Source organism: Aethalodelphis obliquidens, unplaced genomic scaffold (assembly GCF_003676395.1).
Source record: "Aethalodelphis obliquidens isolate GAN/ISIS:26980383/991018 unplaced genomic scaffold, ASM367639v1 scaffold25, whole genome shotgun sequence".
Classification (NCBI taxonomy): Eukaryota; Metazoa; Chordata; class Mammalia; order Artiodactyla; family Delphinidae; genus Aethalodelphis; species Aethalodelphis obliquidens.
Genome location: NW_020837969.1, coordinates 31,427,757 through 31,445,690, shown reverse-complemented (window position 1 = coordinate 31,445,690; position 17,934 = coordinate 31,427,757). Strand labels below are relative to the sequence as shown.

Here is a 17,934-nt window from a genome sequence, read left to right as displayed (position 1 = left end):
CATGTGTTTGTTGGCCATCTATATGTCTTCTTTGGGAAAAAAATGTCTCTTCAACTCCTGTGCTCATTTTTTAATCAGTTTTATTTTTCAATTGTGACCTGTATGAATTCTTTATATATTTTGAATATTAACCTCTTATCAGATATATGATTTGCAAACATCTTCTCCCACTTGGTAGGTTGTCTTTGTGTTTTGTTGACAGTTTTCTCTGCTGTGCAGAAGTATTTTGCTTGATATAGTCCCATTTGTTTATTTTTGTTTTTTGTTTCCCTTGCCTGAGAATACATATCTAAAAAGAGATTGCTCAGACTGATGTTAAAAAGTGTACTGCCTAGTCTTTTCCTAGGAGTCACTATAGATTCGTTATGTATGCTGTTTGCCTGATATATCTTTTAATTTTTTTATTTTAAAACTATGCTCATTTTATTTTATTTTTTGGCCATGCCCTGTGGCATGCAGGATCTTAGTTCCCTGACCAGGGATTGAACCCATGTCCCCCTGCAGTGGAATCATGGTGTCTTAACCACTGGACCACCAGGGAAGTCCCATCTTTTCATTCTTGTCGTTTCACCCATTTGTATCACTGTATCCAAAGTGTGACCAGCATGTAGATTGGTCATGTTTTCTACTTATCCAGTCTTATCATCTCTATTTTGATTAGACTGTATAATACTGCCACAGTTTAGTGTTATTGTTGCTATAGTTGGATCTATGTTTACCATTTTAGTTTTTATTTTCTGTATGAATTATGTCTTTTTTATTCCCTTATTTCTCCTATACCACTTTCTTTTGCATTAAGAGAATATTTTGTACTATACCACTTTAATTCCTTTAGTGATTTTTCACTGTATTATTTGAAATTATTTATTTATTGGTTGCTCTAGTGCTTACACATACATCCCAATTTATTAGAATCTACTTAAGATTTTTACTGACTTAATTTTAGCCTAATATAGAAATATTATTCTTGTATAGCAGTCTTCTCTCTTTCCATTTCTTGTGCTATTTTATATATATATTACATCTATGCATGTCACAAACCCAATGATATATTGCTATAATTACTATTTTATGTAATTTTATATCCTTAAGGAAGCTGAGAAATTAGAGAACAGTATATATTTTAGTGTTTGTTGTATTAACCTTCTTATTTACTCTTTATGGTTCTTAACATTAGTTCCTCTGGATTTGAGTTACAACCTGGTGTCATTTCCTTACTGTATTACAGGTTTGCTCCCACCTGCCTCCTTTGTGCTATTATTGTCAAGCACATTATATTTCTATATATTATTGCCCAACTATACAAATATATACATGTGACTCTATATACTTTTTAAATTAGTTAAGAGAAGAAAGAAGACATATGCATTTATGTTGTCTTTTGTAATTACATAGTTACCTTTACTGGTGCTCTTTGTTTATTGTTTCTTTTTATGAGATTCAACTTATTGTCTGATGTCATTTGCTTTCAGCCTCAAGAACTTCCTTTAGTATTTCTTATAGTGTGGATCTGCTAGGAACAAATTCTCTCAGTTTTAAAAAATCTATGAATGCCTTTATTTAACCTTAAATTTTGAAATAAAAGTTTTGCAAGATTCTTGGTTGATAGATTTTTTTCTTTCAGCCTTTTGAGTATGTCATCCCACTGTCTTCTGACCTTCATTGCTTCTGATGAGAAGTCAGCTGTTTATCTTATTTTGGTTCCCTTGTCTGTGATGAGCTGTGTTTCTTTGCTGCTTCAAAATTTTCCCCTTTTCTTTGGCTTTCAGTGTTTTTACTATGAAGTATTTGGACGTAGATCATTTTGCGCTTATTCTACTTGAGTTTTGTTGAATGTCTTGGATGTGTAGATGAATGTTTTTCTTCAGATTTGGGAAGTTTTCAGTCATTATTTTTTTGAATATGTTTTCCTGCTCCTTTCTCTTTCTTTTCTTCTTCTGGTATTACAATTTTATGCATATGTTGGTGTGCTTCATGGTGTTCCACATTTCTCTGAGTCTCTGTTCAATTTTCTTCATTCTTTTTTTTCTCTCTTTTCTGAATTGCACAATCTCTATCTTGATCTATCTTCAAGTTCACCGATTCTTTCTTCTGCAAGCTCAAAACTACTGATGAGCCCCTCCAGTGAATTTTTAATTTCAATTACTGCACTTTTTAACTCCAGAATATCCATTTTATTCTTTTTCATTATTTCTATTTCTTTATTGATATTCTCTACTTTATAGCATATTGGCATCATACATTCCATTATTTAAGCATGATTTCCTTTAATTCTTTGAACACATTTGTAATCATTTTAAGTCTTTGATGTTGCTTTGAAGTCTTTGCCAGATAAACCTAACATCTGGGCCCTCTTTTTTTTTTTTTCTCTGTATGGGTTACACTTTTCTGGGTTTTTTTAATTTCTTTTTTTAATTTTGTTGTTGAAAACTTGATATTTTAGGTAATATATTGTAGCAATTCTGGAAACTTAACCCCCACCCTCTTGGGTTTGTTTTTGTTCTTGTTTGCTTATTTATTTGTCCCATGTCTTTGCTAGATTATTTTAATTATATCTCTTCCCCCCCCCCCCCCATGATATGCAGCCACAATGTCATTGCTCAGAGGAACAGCCTTAGGAAAGAGCACAGCCATTGTGGGGTGACAGTGTTTTTTGCAGGACTCTATTGGACTGTCTCTTTCCCTGATCTTCTCTGTTAAGCTGTCTGCCTCTGCTAGAATCATACCTAGCTCTTAGGCTCTGCTAATTGCTGGATGATGGCTCTTCTGTTTCTGCCAGTGCACGGTATAAATTCTGATCGGATTAAATTCAGTCCTTTTTGTAGCATTAGTTTTTGAGGCAAGTCTTTGAAGTTTGTTCTCACTCCGGGAAGGCTCGCCGTAGCTGTCTCTTTCCCTGGTTCTTTCTGATAAACTAGCTGGGCTATGGTTTAGTTTATTGCTCTGATGGAGCTATCAGCTTTCTCTTAATTGCTTACCACCAAAACCTCCACTGTTTTTGAGAGCATCCTTTAGCATAAACCTTCCCACACTCTATTTCAAACACAGTCAGTTCCTCTGGGGAGAGTTTAAGAGCTCTCTGTTCTTACAGCCCCCCTCTTACCACTCTGTTCTTATGGAAAAATCTCTGAGCCACTGCTTTTCTCAGAGTGACATCTCTGCTTTATTGTCTGGGCAGAGGTGGCAGCCTCTGGTCTTCTTAGCTTGTTTCCTCTGGCACAGAACCTCTGTCCTCCAAGCAAACTGGGGCATGGCCAATCATGGTTCCAATATTCTTGGCTTGCTATGCCAGGGAAAGAGCTCCTGTCCTATGAATAAGAGTGAGGAAGAGAGTACCTGATCTCTGTCTGGGCTACATTGCCAAGAATTTAGTTTCTACAGCTTGGAGCTAAAGGGGATGTGTTGGTGACCTGTTCTTCCTGATATCTCTTAATGGGGAGCTGATGGGAGAGGGAACACTAATTTCTTGACCACACACAGCAGAGTGGACCTTTTTTTATGTTGAACTGGGGGGTCAGTAGGGAGGGAGAGGTTGTCTCTGAAGTGCCGTAGACTCTCACTCTTCTTACTGAGAGTTAGTATATTTTCTTAAATACATATATATTTTTTAAGTTGGTGTTTGCTCTTAGGATAATTTTCAGAGACTTTAAAGGTTTTTTTTTTTTTAAAAAAAGAATTTTCACTGGTTATGGTTATTTTTCCAGAGAACAATTTCACAGGATTCCTCACTCTGATATTCTGAAATAAAAGTCTCTCTCTCAGGCTTTTTACACTCACTTAAAGTAAAGAAGAATGATGACAGTTATTTGAATTAAGTAAAAAAAGAAAAAAAGTACAAAAAAAGAAAACAGAATTTTGGGACTAGATTTCTGGCCTAGTCAGCCAGCGTTTTTTCACCTAGATGGAATTCTTCTGAAAAGTTCTTAACTTTGCAGAATGCTTTGACTAGGCAGCCTTAGGACCCTCCACAAACTTCTTTTTCTTTCAGCCATGTGGACACGGTATTGAAAAAGTCCCACTGAATGTTTACCTCCAGTTTGAAACCCATATTTTAAGACAATCTTGGATTCCCCTTAATTTACTTGGTAGTTTGGGGCCATTCTCAATTCTTTAAGCCAGAAACCTTAAATGTGTTCATTGAGGTCAGTTTATCAACTTTTATGGAATTTCTCCCCTGAGCCATAGAAGAACAGGGCTCTGGGGGGCAGTAGGAGACTCCAGGAACAATGCTATGATCTGCAGTTGCAAGGAGCTATGAAATTAGGATGTAGATAGCCAGGAACACACAATTAAATTCCGGCAGTTTCCAGGCCCTTGGTTAATATTGAGATTCTTTCTGGGTAGTTACATCTCCACCAGGGTCATTAGAGGAATCAGAGATGGTGGCATCATGTGAGTTACACTGACCTCTTTAGTAAAATATCCTATAAAAGATGTCCTATGGACCTCAAAATCTGCCTAACTTCTCAGGGCATCCCAGCCCCTCTCTTGTCAGACAGCTAAACTTTCTTTGACCCTCTTCTATAATGATGGCATAATTACATCCCATGATATATTTTTGCATAACCATTGGTTCTCTGCTTCTATTATTCTTTGATTCTTCTATATCAAGGGTCCACGGTACCGGTCCATGGCCTGTTAGAAATGGTGCTGCACAGCAGGAGGTGAGTGGCAGGCGAGCCAGCGAAGCTCCATCTGTATTTACAGCCGCTCCCCATCGCTTGCGTTACTGCCTGAGCTCCGCCTCCTGTCAGATCAGCGGCGGCATTAGATTCTCATAGGAGCGTGAACCCTACTGTGAAATGTGCACGTGAGGGATCTAGGTTGTGCGCTCCTTATGAGAATCTGATGCCTGATGATCTGAGGTGGAGCTGAGGCAGTGATGCTAGCGCTGGGGAGCGGCTCTAAGTACAGATTATCATCAGCAGAGAGGTTTGACTGCACAGAGACCATCATAAATCAATTGCGTGCAGACTCATATCAAAACCCTATCAGTGAGTGGCAAGTGAAAACAAGCTCAGGGCTCCCACTGATTCTGCATTCTGGGGAGTTGTATAATTATTTCATTATATACTACAATGTAATAATAATAGAAATAAAGTGCACAATAAATGCAGCTCTTGAATCATTTCACAACCATCCCCCCCACCGACCCTGGTCCATGGAAAAATTGTCTTCCACGAAACCGGTCCCTGGTGCCAAAAAGGTTGGGGACCACTGTTCTATATTGTGATGTGAATGAGATTGCCCAGCAGAGCAGAAATCTAAGAATATGTATTAAAACCATGATGAAACAAACATAAATTTTTGGAAAATGTTGCCCTAGTTGAACCCTCAAGTTAGTTTATAAATTGTTGAAAATTCTGGTTCTTTTTCTGGCCAACTTGCTGTTAGTCTGAAAGATTTGGGCTGACCATAGACCTCCTTGCATTACCTGTCTCCTCTTTTGACTTTTCATGGCATGCAATTTCCTAACCTAACAAACCAACCCTCGACTCCTCCATTCATCCAGTAAATATCTGTAGGTCCCACTGTGTGGCAAGCCTTGTGCTAAAAGCTGGGGCCTCAGTCTCCATGTCCTTGGCCTTAGCAATGTCCTTCTTCCTCACAAGGGGAACAAATATGAAAACAAATAAACATCAGGACTCAGTGCTCTATTATAAGAGAAGCATGTACAGGACACACAGAGGACCCTAAGATCAGTGCCCACTTCTGCAGGACCGTAGAGGGAGACAGAAGAAGCTTCATCTCAAGAAGTGATGGTTAACCTGGGCCATGAGAACAGGTTCTGGAAAGAGGAAATTAGACAAGAAATGATGAGGAAGGACATTCCAGGCACAAGAAAGGCTTGAAGATGAAAATCCACAGAAATAGGCTCATTTACATTACTAGTCTTTTTGCCTTACAATTGGGAGAACGTGGGTCCAATAGGAGACTATATGTCTTTGATTACAATATTTCTCTTCCATTTTATACCTGCCTTCTCCAATTCTCCTGGTCCCAACCTCCTTAATAACAAGGAGTAGGGTTATATTCATCTAACACAGCATCTCACACATTTAGGAGGTCCTTAAAAATGTGTTGGGTGAATGAATACCATAAACCCACTGGTCATCATCCAGTTTAAGGGCTGTCCTTTGCCCCGGGAACTAATTCTGAATACACTTCATATAATGGCAGCAGTCACTTTCCGTAGAAATGTCTCCACCTTAGAACTCCAGGGAGAGCGGGGCAGGCTGGGCCGGCAATTTTACTAAAAGAGGCAGGAGGGATACACATGATCTAAATAGGTGTAGGTTGTGCGTTAAGCTTTGGCTAATAATCTTCTGCCTAATTTTAAGAAAAAAATTAGGTGCTTTGACCCATATTATGCATAAGTAGGTGAAAACGGGTAATTCAAACAACGACTTTCACCTTGACAACCTTCCTTCCCCCCCGCCGCCAAATGTAGGACAAATACCCTCTCACACAGAGTGGGGAAGTGCCGGTCCGTGCCTCTCAGTCCTCCCCTGTCCACTCCTCATTTACTGGGCTCAAAGCCTTCAGTAACCCCCTGGTTTGTATTTCCCGGTATTCCTAGCTCTACCCCATACATAGATCTGGGGCATCTCCTGGGCTTGTCTGGTGAGGTCGATGCGGGGAAGCCAACTCTTCTCCTCTTTCCTGCCTGGTCCAGTCAGCTCCATAGTAGACCAGACAAAGGGATACAAGTATTTATGACTTCATTTTGGTTTTTTATTTTTATTATTTTTTTAAATTAAAAAAATATTTTTTGGCTGTGCCACAAAGCATACAGAATCTTAGTTCCCCGACCAGGGATTGAACCCGCACCCCGTGCAGTAGAATCGCAGAGCCTTAACCACTGGACCACCAGGGAATTCACTTTTTAGTTTTTTATTGAGGAGAAAACCTCGGCTTGAAACCCTCAGCAAGGGTACACTCAGTGAGTCCAGCCTCGATGTCTACCCAGACGTCCTGCCCTGAGGTTTGTGCCTCTCTAGGAGACCGCTTTCGGGAAGACCCTCCCCTCTCCATAGAATCCGTCTCCTTTCACCGACCCCCACTCCAGCCCCTAGCAGTACATTTCTTTCAATCTCACTCATTAGCTGTGGTGAGGGGGCTGGGGAGATGCTAAGATTTAAATGCTAAGGTCAAGAGAATAAATAGCTGTAGGTGGGACTGCAAATCTCAGAGACTCTTATGGCGTCTCTCCCTTTCCCCAATCCCCGAACTGCAGCCCAGCCTCCTGGTACATTCACACACACACACACACACACACGCACTCTCTCTCTCTCTCTCTCTCTCTCTCTCTCTCTCACACACACACACACACACACACACACACACACACACACACACACACACACACACACACACACACACACACACACCACTCCTCCCAAGATTGACTGACAATTGTCAGCCCTATTACCAACGAATGCCTTAAGAAGGAAGGAGTTAGTTTTCTAACTGCCCCATAATTTGCAAGGTAACACTCTCCAGCAGTCTGGACATCTTATCATTATGCAGAAAAATACAGAATTCCCTTTCTCAGTCCCATCCCCACCCTCATCCTCGTCCCCATGCGATTTTATTTAAAAAAAATTTTTATTGGAGTATAGCTGCTTTACAATGTTGTGTTAGTTTTTACTGTACAGCAAAGTGAATCAGCTATACGTATACATATATGCCCTCTTTTTTGGATTTCCTTCCCATTTAGGTCACCACAGAGCACTGAGTAGAGTTCCCTGTGCTGTACAGTACGTTCTTGTTAGTTACCTATTTTATACATAGTATCAATAGTGTATATATGTCAATCCCTATCCCCCAATTCATCCCACCCCACCTTCCCCCCTTGGTATCCATATGTTTGTTCTCTCCGTCTGTGTCTCTATTTCTGCTTTGCAAATAAGATCATCTATACCATTTTTCTAAATTCCACACGTATGCGTTATTATACAATATTTGTTTTTTTCTTTCTGACTTACTTCACTCTGTGTGACAGTCTGTAGGTCCATCCATGTCTCTACAAATGACCCAGTTTCTTTCCTTTTTATTTTAAATGGCACTCTTTGGGCCTGCCGGGGATAGGAGAAGGGGCTATTGTGGGGCAAGATACTCACCCAAGGCTGCTGTTTTAATAAAGAGATGCTTTGCTACTGCCGTTCCGTTAAGGAATAGATTAACTCCTTATCTGAGAGCTTCCTTTACCCTCAATTTCTAACTAGGCAGGAGGGAAGCCTATGGATTAATCTTCCCCTCACAGAATATAGGTAATTGATGATCTGTGAGCACAGTAGCCGGGTCACATGGTCTGACAAAGGATTTATTTTCTCCAAATCATTATTCATTTTCGTGAAGTCTTACAAAGGAGTAAAAATCAAGCTGGATTGAAGTATTTTGTGCAGCAGTTAATGAATCACCTGTCCTGAAGAAAAGGAAAATGACACAAACTCTCTTGGAAAATTCAGCCAGCATGGTCACCATAGCTTTATGATATAGACTCACATTAATTATGAAAAACAGTCAATTCCGTAAAGAAATGTTTAAAAAAATCTTGAACAGGGGACCACGTATCCTGGTGAGACTAAAGTGGGTCAGAGGCAGAGCTGAATGCCAAATGATAACTTTTGCTAAGTAATTCAGGCCACGTGAACTCCGATATTTTACTTACTTTGATGCATATAATGGAGGAAGTGAGAGACCCCGTTCCTCCCGGTGCCAGGTCCCATGTGTTTACACCTGTTGTGGGCCTTGGTTTTCTGCGGGTGGTTCATATCCGCCCATTTGTCCTGTGTTCCCAGTGCTGGCAGTAGTGGTCCCTCTTAAATATAGGTTGAAGTTAGTAACTGAGAAAGTTTTGATGATTATCATGGAGAAGAAAAAAGAGACTGCAGAGCAAAGACAATACAGACATTTCAAGAAGAAAGTCTATGGTAAGTTTCACGTGCAACAGAATGGAATGCGACGGAAACATCAGAGGCCTTGGGGCTCTCGCTAATGTTCTTTTCATCTCTCTCCCTCACAGGGAAGCGATGCCGACATGGTGGATAAAAACAAGTGCTGTACCCTCTGTAACATGTCCTTCACCTCCGCGGTGGTGGCTGACTCACATTATCAAGGCAAAATCCATGCCAAAAGGTTAAAACTGTTGCTAGGAGAGAAAACCCCGTTAACGACCACAGGTAGGTGTCTGAACAGTGATGTCGGGGAGACACTGAAATCCAGTGCCCGTCCCATTTATCAGGCTCCCTCTTCGCGGGTGGCTGCCAGGATGAGAGTGGATGAGAGGAAAACCTAAAGGGATGAGCAGGTAGCCCAGCGGGACTTGTGCTGCCATAAGACTGTTAAACCCAAGTTCTGGTTCTCTCAGCCTGGCCCCTTCAGATTCGTAATTCACCAGTTTGCATCTGAATGGCTGTTTCCATCCTGCACGATGTTGTCTGTCATATTTATCGTATGTTATGTAAGATAATCCATCTATTATGTAAGGAACACTGTCCTTTCTAGATTGGGTCTGTAATCAGTAGGGGTGATGGATAGTGTATTGTATACATATTGCTTCCTTACTCAATCCTGGAGAATGTTCTCGTCTTCATGGGGATATGGAGGAGGAAAATGGGAGTCTTTAAAAACACTTTCATGTGCTGACACCCGAGGTGCACCCACCCCCTCCCCCCAGATGACATTTCAGTCACCTTTGTAGGGAATCTTGTGATTCAAGCCTATTAACTTTCACAATAAAAAGCTTAAACATTGGGCTTCCCTGGTGGCGCAATGGTTGAGAGTCCGCCTGCCGATGCAGGGGACGCGGGTTCGTGCCCCGGTCTGGGAGGATCCCACATGCCGCGGAGCGGCTGGGCCCGTGAGCCATGGCCGCTGAGCCTGCGCGTCCAGAGCCTGTGCTGCACAACGGGAGAGACCACAGCAGTGAGAGGCCCGCGTACCGCAAAAAAAAAAATTGATAACAGATCATATGACCCTCTAGTTCTTCAGAAGTAACAAAAAACAATTCTTCAGAAGTCTATTAAGTCATAGAACTAAATGACTACTGTTATCATTTAATCAAGATAGATTATTTGGACAAGATTTACATTGTGGCAAAGATGTTACTAGACGAGGTGATAATCCCAAGAAGTTGAGGGTATATTTCCTGATGTTGACTTTTTCAGTGCAATTACAAGGTAGCAGTGCATTGTATCTGGCTGCCTGACGCATCATGCATAAATCGTGGGTGTAATTATTTTTTCAATGGTATTTTTGAAATTGAAGAGAGTCTAAAACAATACTTGGCTTTTATCCTCACTGGGGTTTTTCTTAAGAAAAATATCTGCTTTTACCTGGAGACGAGCAAGGAATCTTTTCACTGCATTTTTCTACTTAGCTGAACTAAAGACCATTGTTTTTGTAAAGGTGGCTATGACGTTCAGACAGAGGATGGCGTTGCAAAACACATTGAATTTGGAGACAAGCTCAGCCTGATTTAGGCCTGTTCTGTGTGTTGGCATTTGATGAGCTGGCACTTGGTCGAAACTCTCGATTTTTGCTCTCTAAAAGGTTGGATGCTCACCTTGTAACCTACTCCCCCTCAAATCTCTTAAAATAGACACCTCAAAGAAACAACCACTGGAAAGTTTTTACCTGTTCTCCGTGAATGTGTAACTAGCCCATTTGTTCTCTGCCTAAGCTTAGTATTGCTGTTAACATTAATTTTGGAGGTGGTGATGGAAGAGAAGAGGCTATATCTTTGTTTATCACGTTAATTAGCAAATGGGAGTTATTATTTCTGTAAAAAAAAATCACCACCAGGCAAAAAAAAATAGTTCTTTGTGAATTTCAATACATCCTTAAGACAACCAAGCATCAGTTTGTTTTTCTGAGTTATCCTGAGTTGTTAGTTGCCATCAATATATTCCAAAGGAAAAGAATCTAAAATCCTTGAACTGCAGTGTTTCCTTAATGACTTAGTCTTGGTGTCCATGGGGCTGGCCCAGTCCTCACTGTGACAGGCATCAAGCTGCTGGGTGGGTGAGGAGGGAATGGGGGTGGGTGGGGGGAAGGTAGCAGGAGCTGTTAGCTCGTGGCTTGGGCTACGGAAACAGATGCTGGTTGGCTTTTCCCAGCATCTCCCTTTCTTCAGCTTAACCTCCCATCCATTCTCCTCCAAAGCTGCTTTGAGCGGAAAGGATCTTGGAACATTGGTAACTTCAGACAGAACTGGGCAGCCTGGGAAGCTACATTGGTCCCTGGGCTGGCGTTGTTGTCAAGCCAGCTGCTGGCAGGGAGCAAAGGAAGCAACGTGTCCTCCTACAGGGAGGTGAGTCATCAGGTACAAGTGTAAGCGGAGGGTAGGCATTATGTCCTGAGGCACAGGACAGGGGTGGAGGGCCTGATAGGAGGGGGGAATCCAGCAATGGAGATTCTGGGTACTGAGACTCAAGCAGGGTACCGGCATCAAGAAAGTCGGGCAGGTGGTAGCAGGGTGCTGGCTGCAGTCCTGGGGCTCTAGGGAGAGAAAAGGCTGTTCAGAGCATGGCAGGGCACCATCATTTTAGACCAGAGTGCTCCCTGAACCCGGTTTGCCAGACCTAGGATAGAGGTTGAGGCTTGGTCTCCAGCAAAATGCAGTTACTGCAAATGCAGGATAAGGACCAAGAGGCAGCAGAAAAGAAGACCCAGGCCACGGGCTTCCTGAGCCCCCAAGTGCAACCCCTTCTGCTCCTTAGTGGAGTCAGGATTGCCTGCCATCCGCCCTTGTTGCCCGCAGCCGAACCCAGCAGCGGTGCCGAAGGTTCACTGTCCTCTGCCCATCTAGGAACTGCTCTGCCTAATCAACCAGATGGGCTTGACATTACTTCCGTCATGAAAACAAAAGGGAAAAACAGAACATATAAACAGCTGAATTCAGAAGCAATCTCTCCGCTCAGGTGTGCTGCTGAAGCCTCCCCTCCACGAATGACAGGCTCTTGAGTGGTGGCGACCTCTGGGTACGAATAATTGAAGCACGACTCATTGCTTCTCCGAGCTACTCCATCTGACGAGGGCGAGCAGCTGGTATCTGGGAATCATTACCTTTCCCTCTACTCAAGAGGTGCTTTGATCAGGCGTCAGCTGGGGATCCTGCCGAATTACACAGTTTAGGTTTGGGTTGCCTTTCCAGATGCACCTGTATTTACTAGAATTTCTGAGATGCTTGGCAGGGCCGCTAGAACAAAACCCAGTTCCGGATCTTGTTTGTTAGTGTGTTGTGGAATCTCTGCTCCAGTCCATGCTTTTCTAGATCCTTCTGTAAGATGAGAGCGTGATGGGACTCGGGACCCACCACATTCTCTAAGCCTTGGCAGACTTCAGCGTGGAGGTCATGCCCAGATCGGAGGCTAGATTAGGCTGCCGTGGTCGTGTCACTGCCACACTGTGGGAAGCGTTTCGAGGTGACTCAGAGGACAGAGGCCAGAATGGTGAAGGGCATGGACATCCTCTCACTGGAGGGAGAGGAAAGGGAGCAGGGTTGTTTAGCGCGGAAAAGAGATTACTCAGAAGGCTGTCATGGGAAAGAGTCATGCTGTGTGTGTGTTACCGAGTCCAAGTTCGCTCTGCTCGCCGCACGACAGGCCAATAAATCGGAAACAAGGTGTTGAGGCAGGGAATACGACTTTATTCGGAAAGCCGCCAGACCGAGATTATGGCAGACTAAAGTCTCAAAATCACCATCTTATCGGGGTTTGGATGCCAGTTTATTTTATAGCACAGAGAAAGGGAGGAGATGAGGAAGGAAAGTAAAAAGGCCCTAAGTTAGGCAACTGTCCCCTGGAATGGCCAGCTTCCGGGAGGGGATGTGTTCATTTCTTCTTTCTTGCAGCCATCTACAGGTGGAACAGGGTCCAGAGTCTCCCTGAACAAAGGCACTTCGGTTTAACATTCAGGCAGAGGGGCGGGTTCCCCAAGGCAGGCAATTACGTATAGACAGTACCCTTTTAATGAACAAAAGCAGTGGAAAGCAAAGGTTAAGGTAAAAGAAACAGATCCAACATGTAGTCCAGTTTGGCTCTTCTCTATTGCGTGTGTGTGTGTGTGTGTGTGTGTGTGTGCATATGTGTGTGTGCATACATGCATGTGTGTGCCTGGGTGCAACAGATTCAACCAATGAGTGGGTAGACGTTAGGGGGCTAGATCTGAGCTCGAGATAAGGAAGGCGTTATTAACGTTCAGAGACACTTAAAGGTGAGCTGTGTGTCGGGGGCTGCTTTGAAGCAGAGGCTGGCTGACCACTTGTCAGGGCACTTCCTGAGGGGCTGCCACCATCATGACATTAACCCAGAGGACACTTAATGTCCCTAGATTACATGGTTAGCCTAGATGACATTTAAAGACCTTCCGACCCTGAGATTCTCAGCGGATGCTACCTACAGGCTTGACCCACTGACATAATATGGCGGAAAAAACCCTAACCTGGGAGTCAGGAGACAGGAGGTGAGGCCTGGCTCGGTCTTGTCGCATCTCCTTTAGCAGCTCCACGTACTTTTCAACCTTAGTTTTCCCATCAGTCGTCTGTTTCTTATACTGGATGCATTTACCTCACTGGCCCTTTTACAGAGCAAATGATAGATTGAAAAGTGCTTTGAAAAGTAGAAGGTCTTGTGTTCTTCCCAGGTGAGCCTTTGGTGAGTTGATGGGGTGTAGTAGGCAGCCTGACCCCTTTCCTCTATCAGAGCCTCTGACGTCCAGATTATGATTAACACGGGGTTATTCAAACTCTGCTTGAGAGGAGCACAAGGGTGCCCGGAATTGGGTCTCCTTGGAGACGGACCTTTCTGGGATGAGTTCTGTGAACCAAGGCAGGGCCTGGCCCAGGAGAGGGGGGCAGTGCTGGTGCTGGTGGGCCGGGGGAACAGGGACTGTGAACCCACGGGCAGGGGGTGACCACGGAGTCGAGGACACAAACAGGCTCTGGCATTTAGGAAACCTGTCAGGAGGAGAAACACGCAGCCACCAAGCCGAGGGCAGGACTCTGCATCTGGGACTGAGGACCGGCAAATAGAGGTGACAGTGAATCTTTTTCAAGACAAGAACTCGGACTTCCCTGGTGGCGCAGTGGTTAAGAATCTGCCTGCCAATGCAGGGGACACGGGTTCGAGACCTGGTCCGGGAACATCCCACATGCTGCGGAGCAGCTAAGCCCGTGCGCCACAACTGCTGAGCCTACGCTCTAGAGCCCGTGAGCCACAACTACTGAGCCCACGAGCCACAACTCCTGAAGACTGTGCACCTAGAGCCCATGCTCTGCAACAGGAGAAGCCACCGCAGTGAGAAGCCTGCACACCACAACGAAGAGTAGCCCCCGCTCACTGCAACTAGAGAAAGCCCGTGCACAGCAACAAAGACCCAATGCAGCCAAAAATATATAAATAAATTTATTTTAAAAAAAAAATGAAAAGACAAGAACTCAACGTCTCTGAAGGATCAGATAAGGAACCAGACACCAGAATGAAGGCCCAGAAGAGACTGCCAATCTCAGGTATATGGAAGGAGCTGTGTGATCAGAGTGGAAACACAAAGGGCTAGAAGATTGATGTAAACCTGCTCACAGAAGGCGGGGATTGGCCCTGGAGGCCCCTCACAGGAGCCGGGTCTGTAGGAAGGGGAGAGCAGCGGAAGATGAGGAACCAGGTGGATGGCTCCATTCGGGGCTCCTATGCCGTAAGCTGTGCTGGACTTTCCCCTTGGCTGCCTGGGTGCCCTGTAGGGGTATATGTTCAACGGCTGCAGGTCTGCCATTGGTGGTGCCCCAAGGGCACTGTTACTGCCTGGAGGAGACCAAACAGTGTATCGAAATGTGCCCACTTCCTAATCCCCAGAACCTGTGAATATGTGTTACATGGCAAGGGGCGACTGAGGTTGCCTATGGAATTAAGTTTTCTGACCTCCAGAATGGTGATACAGTAAAACTGTGCTGCTTTAAACCACTAATTTTGTGGGACTTTGTGACAGCAGCCAGAGGAAACTAACACACCTGGGCTAAGTAAATACTTAGCCAAACAGGGCACTCCTTTATGTATGCTTTACTTATTTCACCTTAGGGAGCCTCAAATTCAACATAGGGAACACTGATGTGAGTGTTTTCAGAGACTTGCCTGAGGGAAGGAGGTATATCTTTGTATCAGGGCCTTACCCGCAAGTATAACTTATTACTTCGCTGTGCAAAAACCACTGCTGACTTTGTCCTGTGATACTAAGCAGGTCAGTCAGACCCCACCCTTTACTGGTTGAGGACTTCACCTGCCCGGACTGCCCTTTCCCGATCTGTACAATGGGTCTAATGCTGTTACTTATATCAAAGGCGTTCTACAATGATTATAGGATCTGATTAATAAATGCAAAGTGCTGATCACAGGGCCACGTAGAGCTCAGGAAATGTTTTGCTCTGTTTGCTTAGGAAGTGAAGCTGTTTTTATTTACCCTGCTCTGAGCTCTGGGCCATGTAATTTTGCTCTTGAAATACTTTATTGTCTTGTCATCCAAGGCTACTTCCGGTGGGTGAATCTGCTTTACCAAGAGCACCTCCTGGAGGGGACAGGGCTCCACTCTTGTTCTCCCGCATCCTCCCCGACACACAGCCTGTCTTCCGTGTGCTTGAAACAGAGAGTGACAGCCAGTGTCACCTGCCTGAGGACAAGTACGAGTGCAGATGTAGGGGTCAGGGTACAGGTCACAGGAACCTGGGGAGAAGATGAATCAAAACAGCCAGGGAAATCTGCCAAAGGAGACATAATCCAGCGTGACTGGGTAGAGAGGGAGGGTGGACAGGGGCTCATAGGACCGAGCAGGAGACCGGATTTGAGCAGAGGGCAAGTCGGAGGATGGGAGAAGTGGGGCTCTGTGCTGTGTGCAGGGAGGGAGCCATTGGTGGTGTTGGCCTGGGACGTCCAGAGTGTGGACTAGCTGAGTCCAGAAATCAGAGGAGGAAGAGGCATAGTCAAGTGCAGAAGCTTGGGGTGGGGCAGAGGTGGGCTGTGAGATGGGGAGAGCAAAGCAGGGTCAGGGTGAGAGAAACTCAGAGGTTAGGAGGAGGGGCTGAGTCAGGGCTCCAAGGGCCGTCGGGTGCATGAGATGGGAGCAGGGCAGGGCAAACACAGAGCTGCGGGATTCTGCAAATCAATTTCTGGCTCTGTGGTCCCACCTGCTCCAGCCTCATGTGATGCCACAGGACGCCAAGCTCAACAGGTAATTGAAGATTCCACTGATGCCATAAGAGGGGCTGCAGGAAGTCCTACTGGCTCTTCTCAACCAGCTCCAGTCCCACTGACTTTCTGGCCAAAGGTAGTTCCTGCTGCATCAGGCATGGGGCCTTGTTGGCCATCGATCCACCCAGCAACTCTGGCATTCTGGGACAGAAAATTCCACTCTGAGGGCTCATAGAAGTAGCTTCTCTACGGAAGCTGGAATTCCCTCATCTGGTACCTGCCTCAAGTGAGTTCATAACTTGCAGGTTTGAGTTCATTGTTTTCCTCGCTCAGTTCCTGTCACCCTTGGTCCTGGGAATGTAAAGGTGGGTAAGACACCACATGCCCTTCTGAGGCTCGCCGTGGAGGAAACGTGGGCCCTTGGCTACAATGAACAACACACCGTGAAGATCTATGGATACACGGGATCTATTGAAGAACAGTTAGAATGATTGCAGTTGGAGAGATCTGAGAAGAATTTAGGAGGAGAGTCGTCCAACTAGGGCCTTAATAACTGTATAACCTATGGCGTGGGGTGTTAGGGAGGGCTCTCAGTTTCTCACAGGAACCCTTTGTCTAGCTCAGAGTTTCTAATCTCAGTGGCGCTGACATTTTTAACTGGCTAATTCTTGGTGAGGGGAGGGGTGCTGTCCTGTGCGTTGTACGATGTTTAGCAGCATCCCTGGTCTCCACCCACTAGATGACAAAAGAGCCCCACTAGACATGTGACAATAGGAAACGTCTCTAGACATGCCGGATGTTCCCTGAGGGACAAAGCTGACCCCAGTTGAGAACCTCTGAGCTAGATCAGGTTTAGCAAACTTTGGCCCGAGAACCACATCTGACCTCTTATTGCCCGTTCTGTGTGGTCTGCAAGCCCCAAATGGTGTTTATGTTTTTAAGCGGTTTAAAAAAGATCAAAAGAAGAATATTTTGTGACACACAGAAAATATAGAAAATTCATATTTCAGTGTTCCGTAAATAAAGTTTGATTGGAACACGACTGCGTTCATTCACCTGCGCTCTGTCTAGGCCGCTTTTGTGCCACGATGGCAGAGTTGAGTCCGTAGAATCCACAAAGCCTGAAATATTTGCTCCAAGGTCCTTCATGTGGAAGGTTTGCCCACCTCTGATCTAGACAATGAATGATCTCGGGGGGAGAGGCGGCGAGGAGAGAGAGTGGTGGTGTTATAGGTGTGTGTGTGTAAAATGAAACATTCCCCAGGACCACACACCTTTGAGACGCTGGGGAGACACCGGATGGGAGTTAGTGGAGAGATCAGGACAGATGGCGGGAAGTTAGAGAGACGAGCCTTGGGGAGGTACCTTGAGAATAGAGAAAGAGGGGAGGCGAGTGGCTCCCTCTTGTTGAGATCAAGGAATTCTCCAGAGAAGCTGCAAGATGTGAGTGGTAGCAAATATCTCCGCTAGGCCTGAATTTCAAAGGCATTTAGACAACGAAAGAGATGAAATGATAACCAGATTTTATCAAAGCCTTCATATACTTATACCTCCTGATTTTGAATTCTTATTTGAAATCTGAGGTCTGATCTGTATAGTTTCCCAGGGGAGCTGTAACAACGTCTCATAAACTGGGCGGCTTAAAACGATAGAAATTTATGCTCAGAGTTCTGGAGGCTAGAAGTCTGAGATCAAGGTGTGGGCAGGGCATCGCTCACACTGAGGCTCTGGGGAAAAATCCGTGCCTACCTTC

The 17,934-nt window shown here is 44.6% G+C and overlaps 1 protein-coding gene across 1 annotated transcript in view; it reads left to right on the top strand.

Annotated features, from left to right (window-relative positions):
* The window catches only part of ZMAT4 (zinc finger matrin-type 4), a 213,529-nt gene that overhangs the window by 105,356 nt on the left and 90,239 nt on the right, over window positions 1-17,934 (top strand). The window contains exon 3 of the mRNA XM_027123019.1: window positions 9,029-9,185. Within this exon, the coding sequence (XP_026978820.1) occupies window positions 9,029-9,185 (157 nt within the window). The remainder of the gene's footprint in view (window positions 1-9,028; window positions 9,186-17,934) is intronic.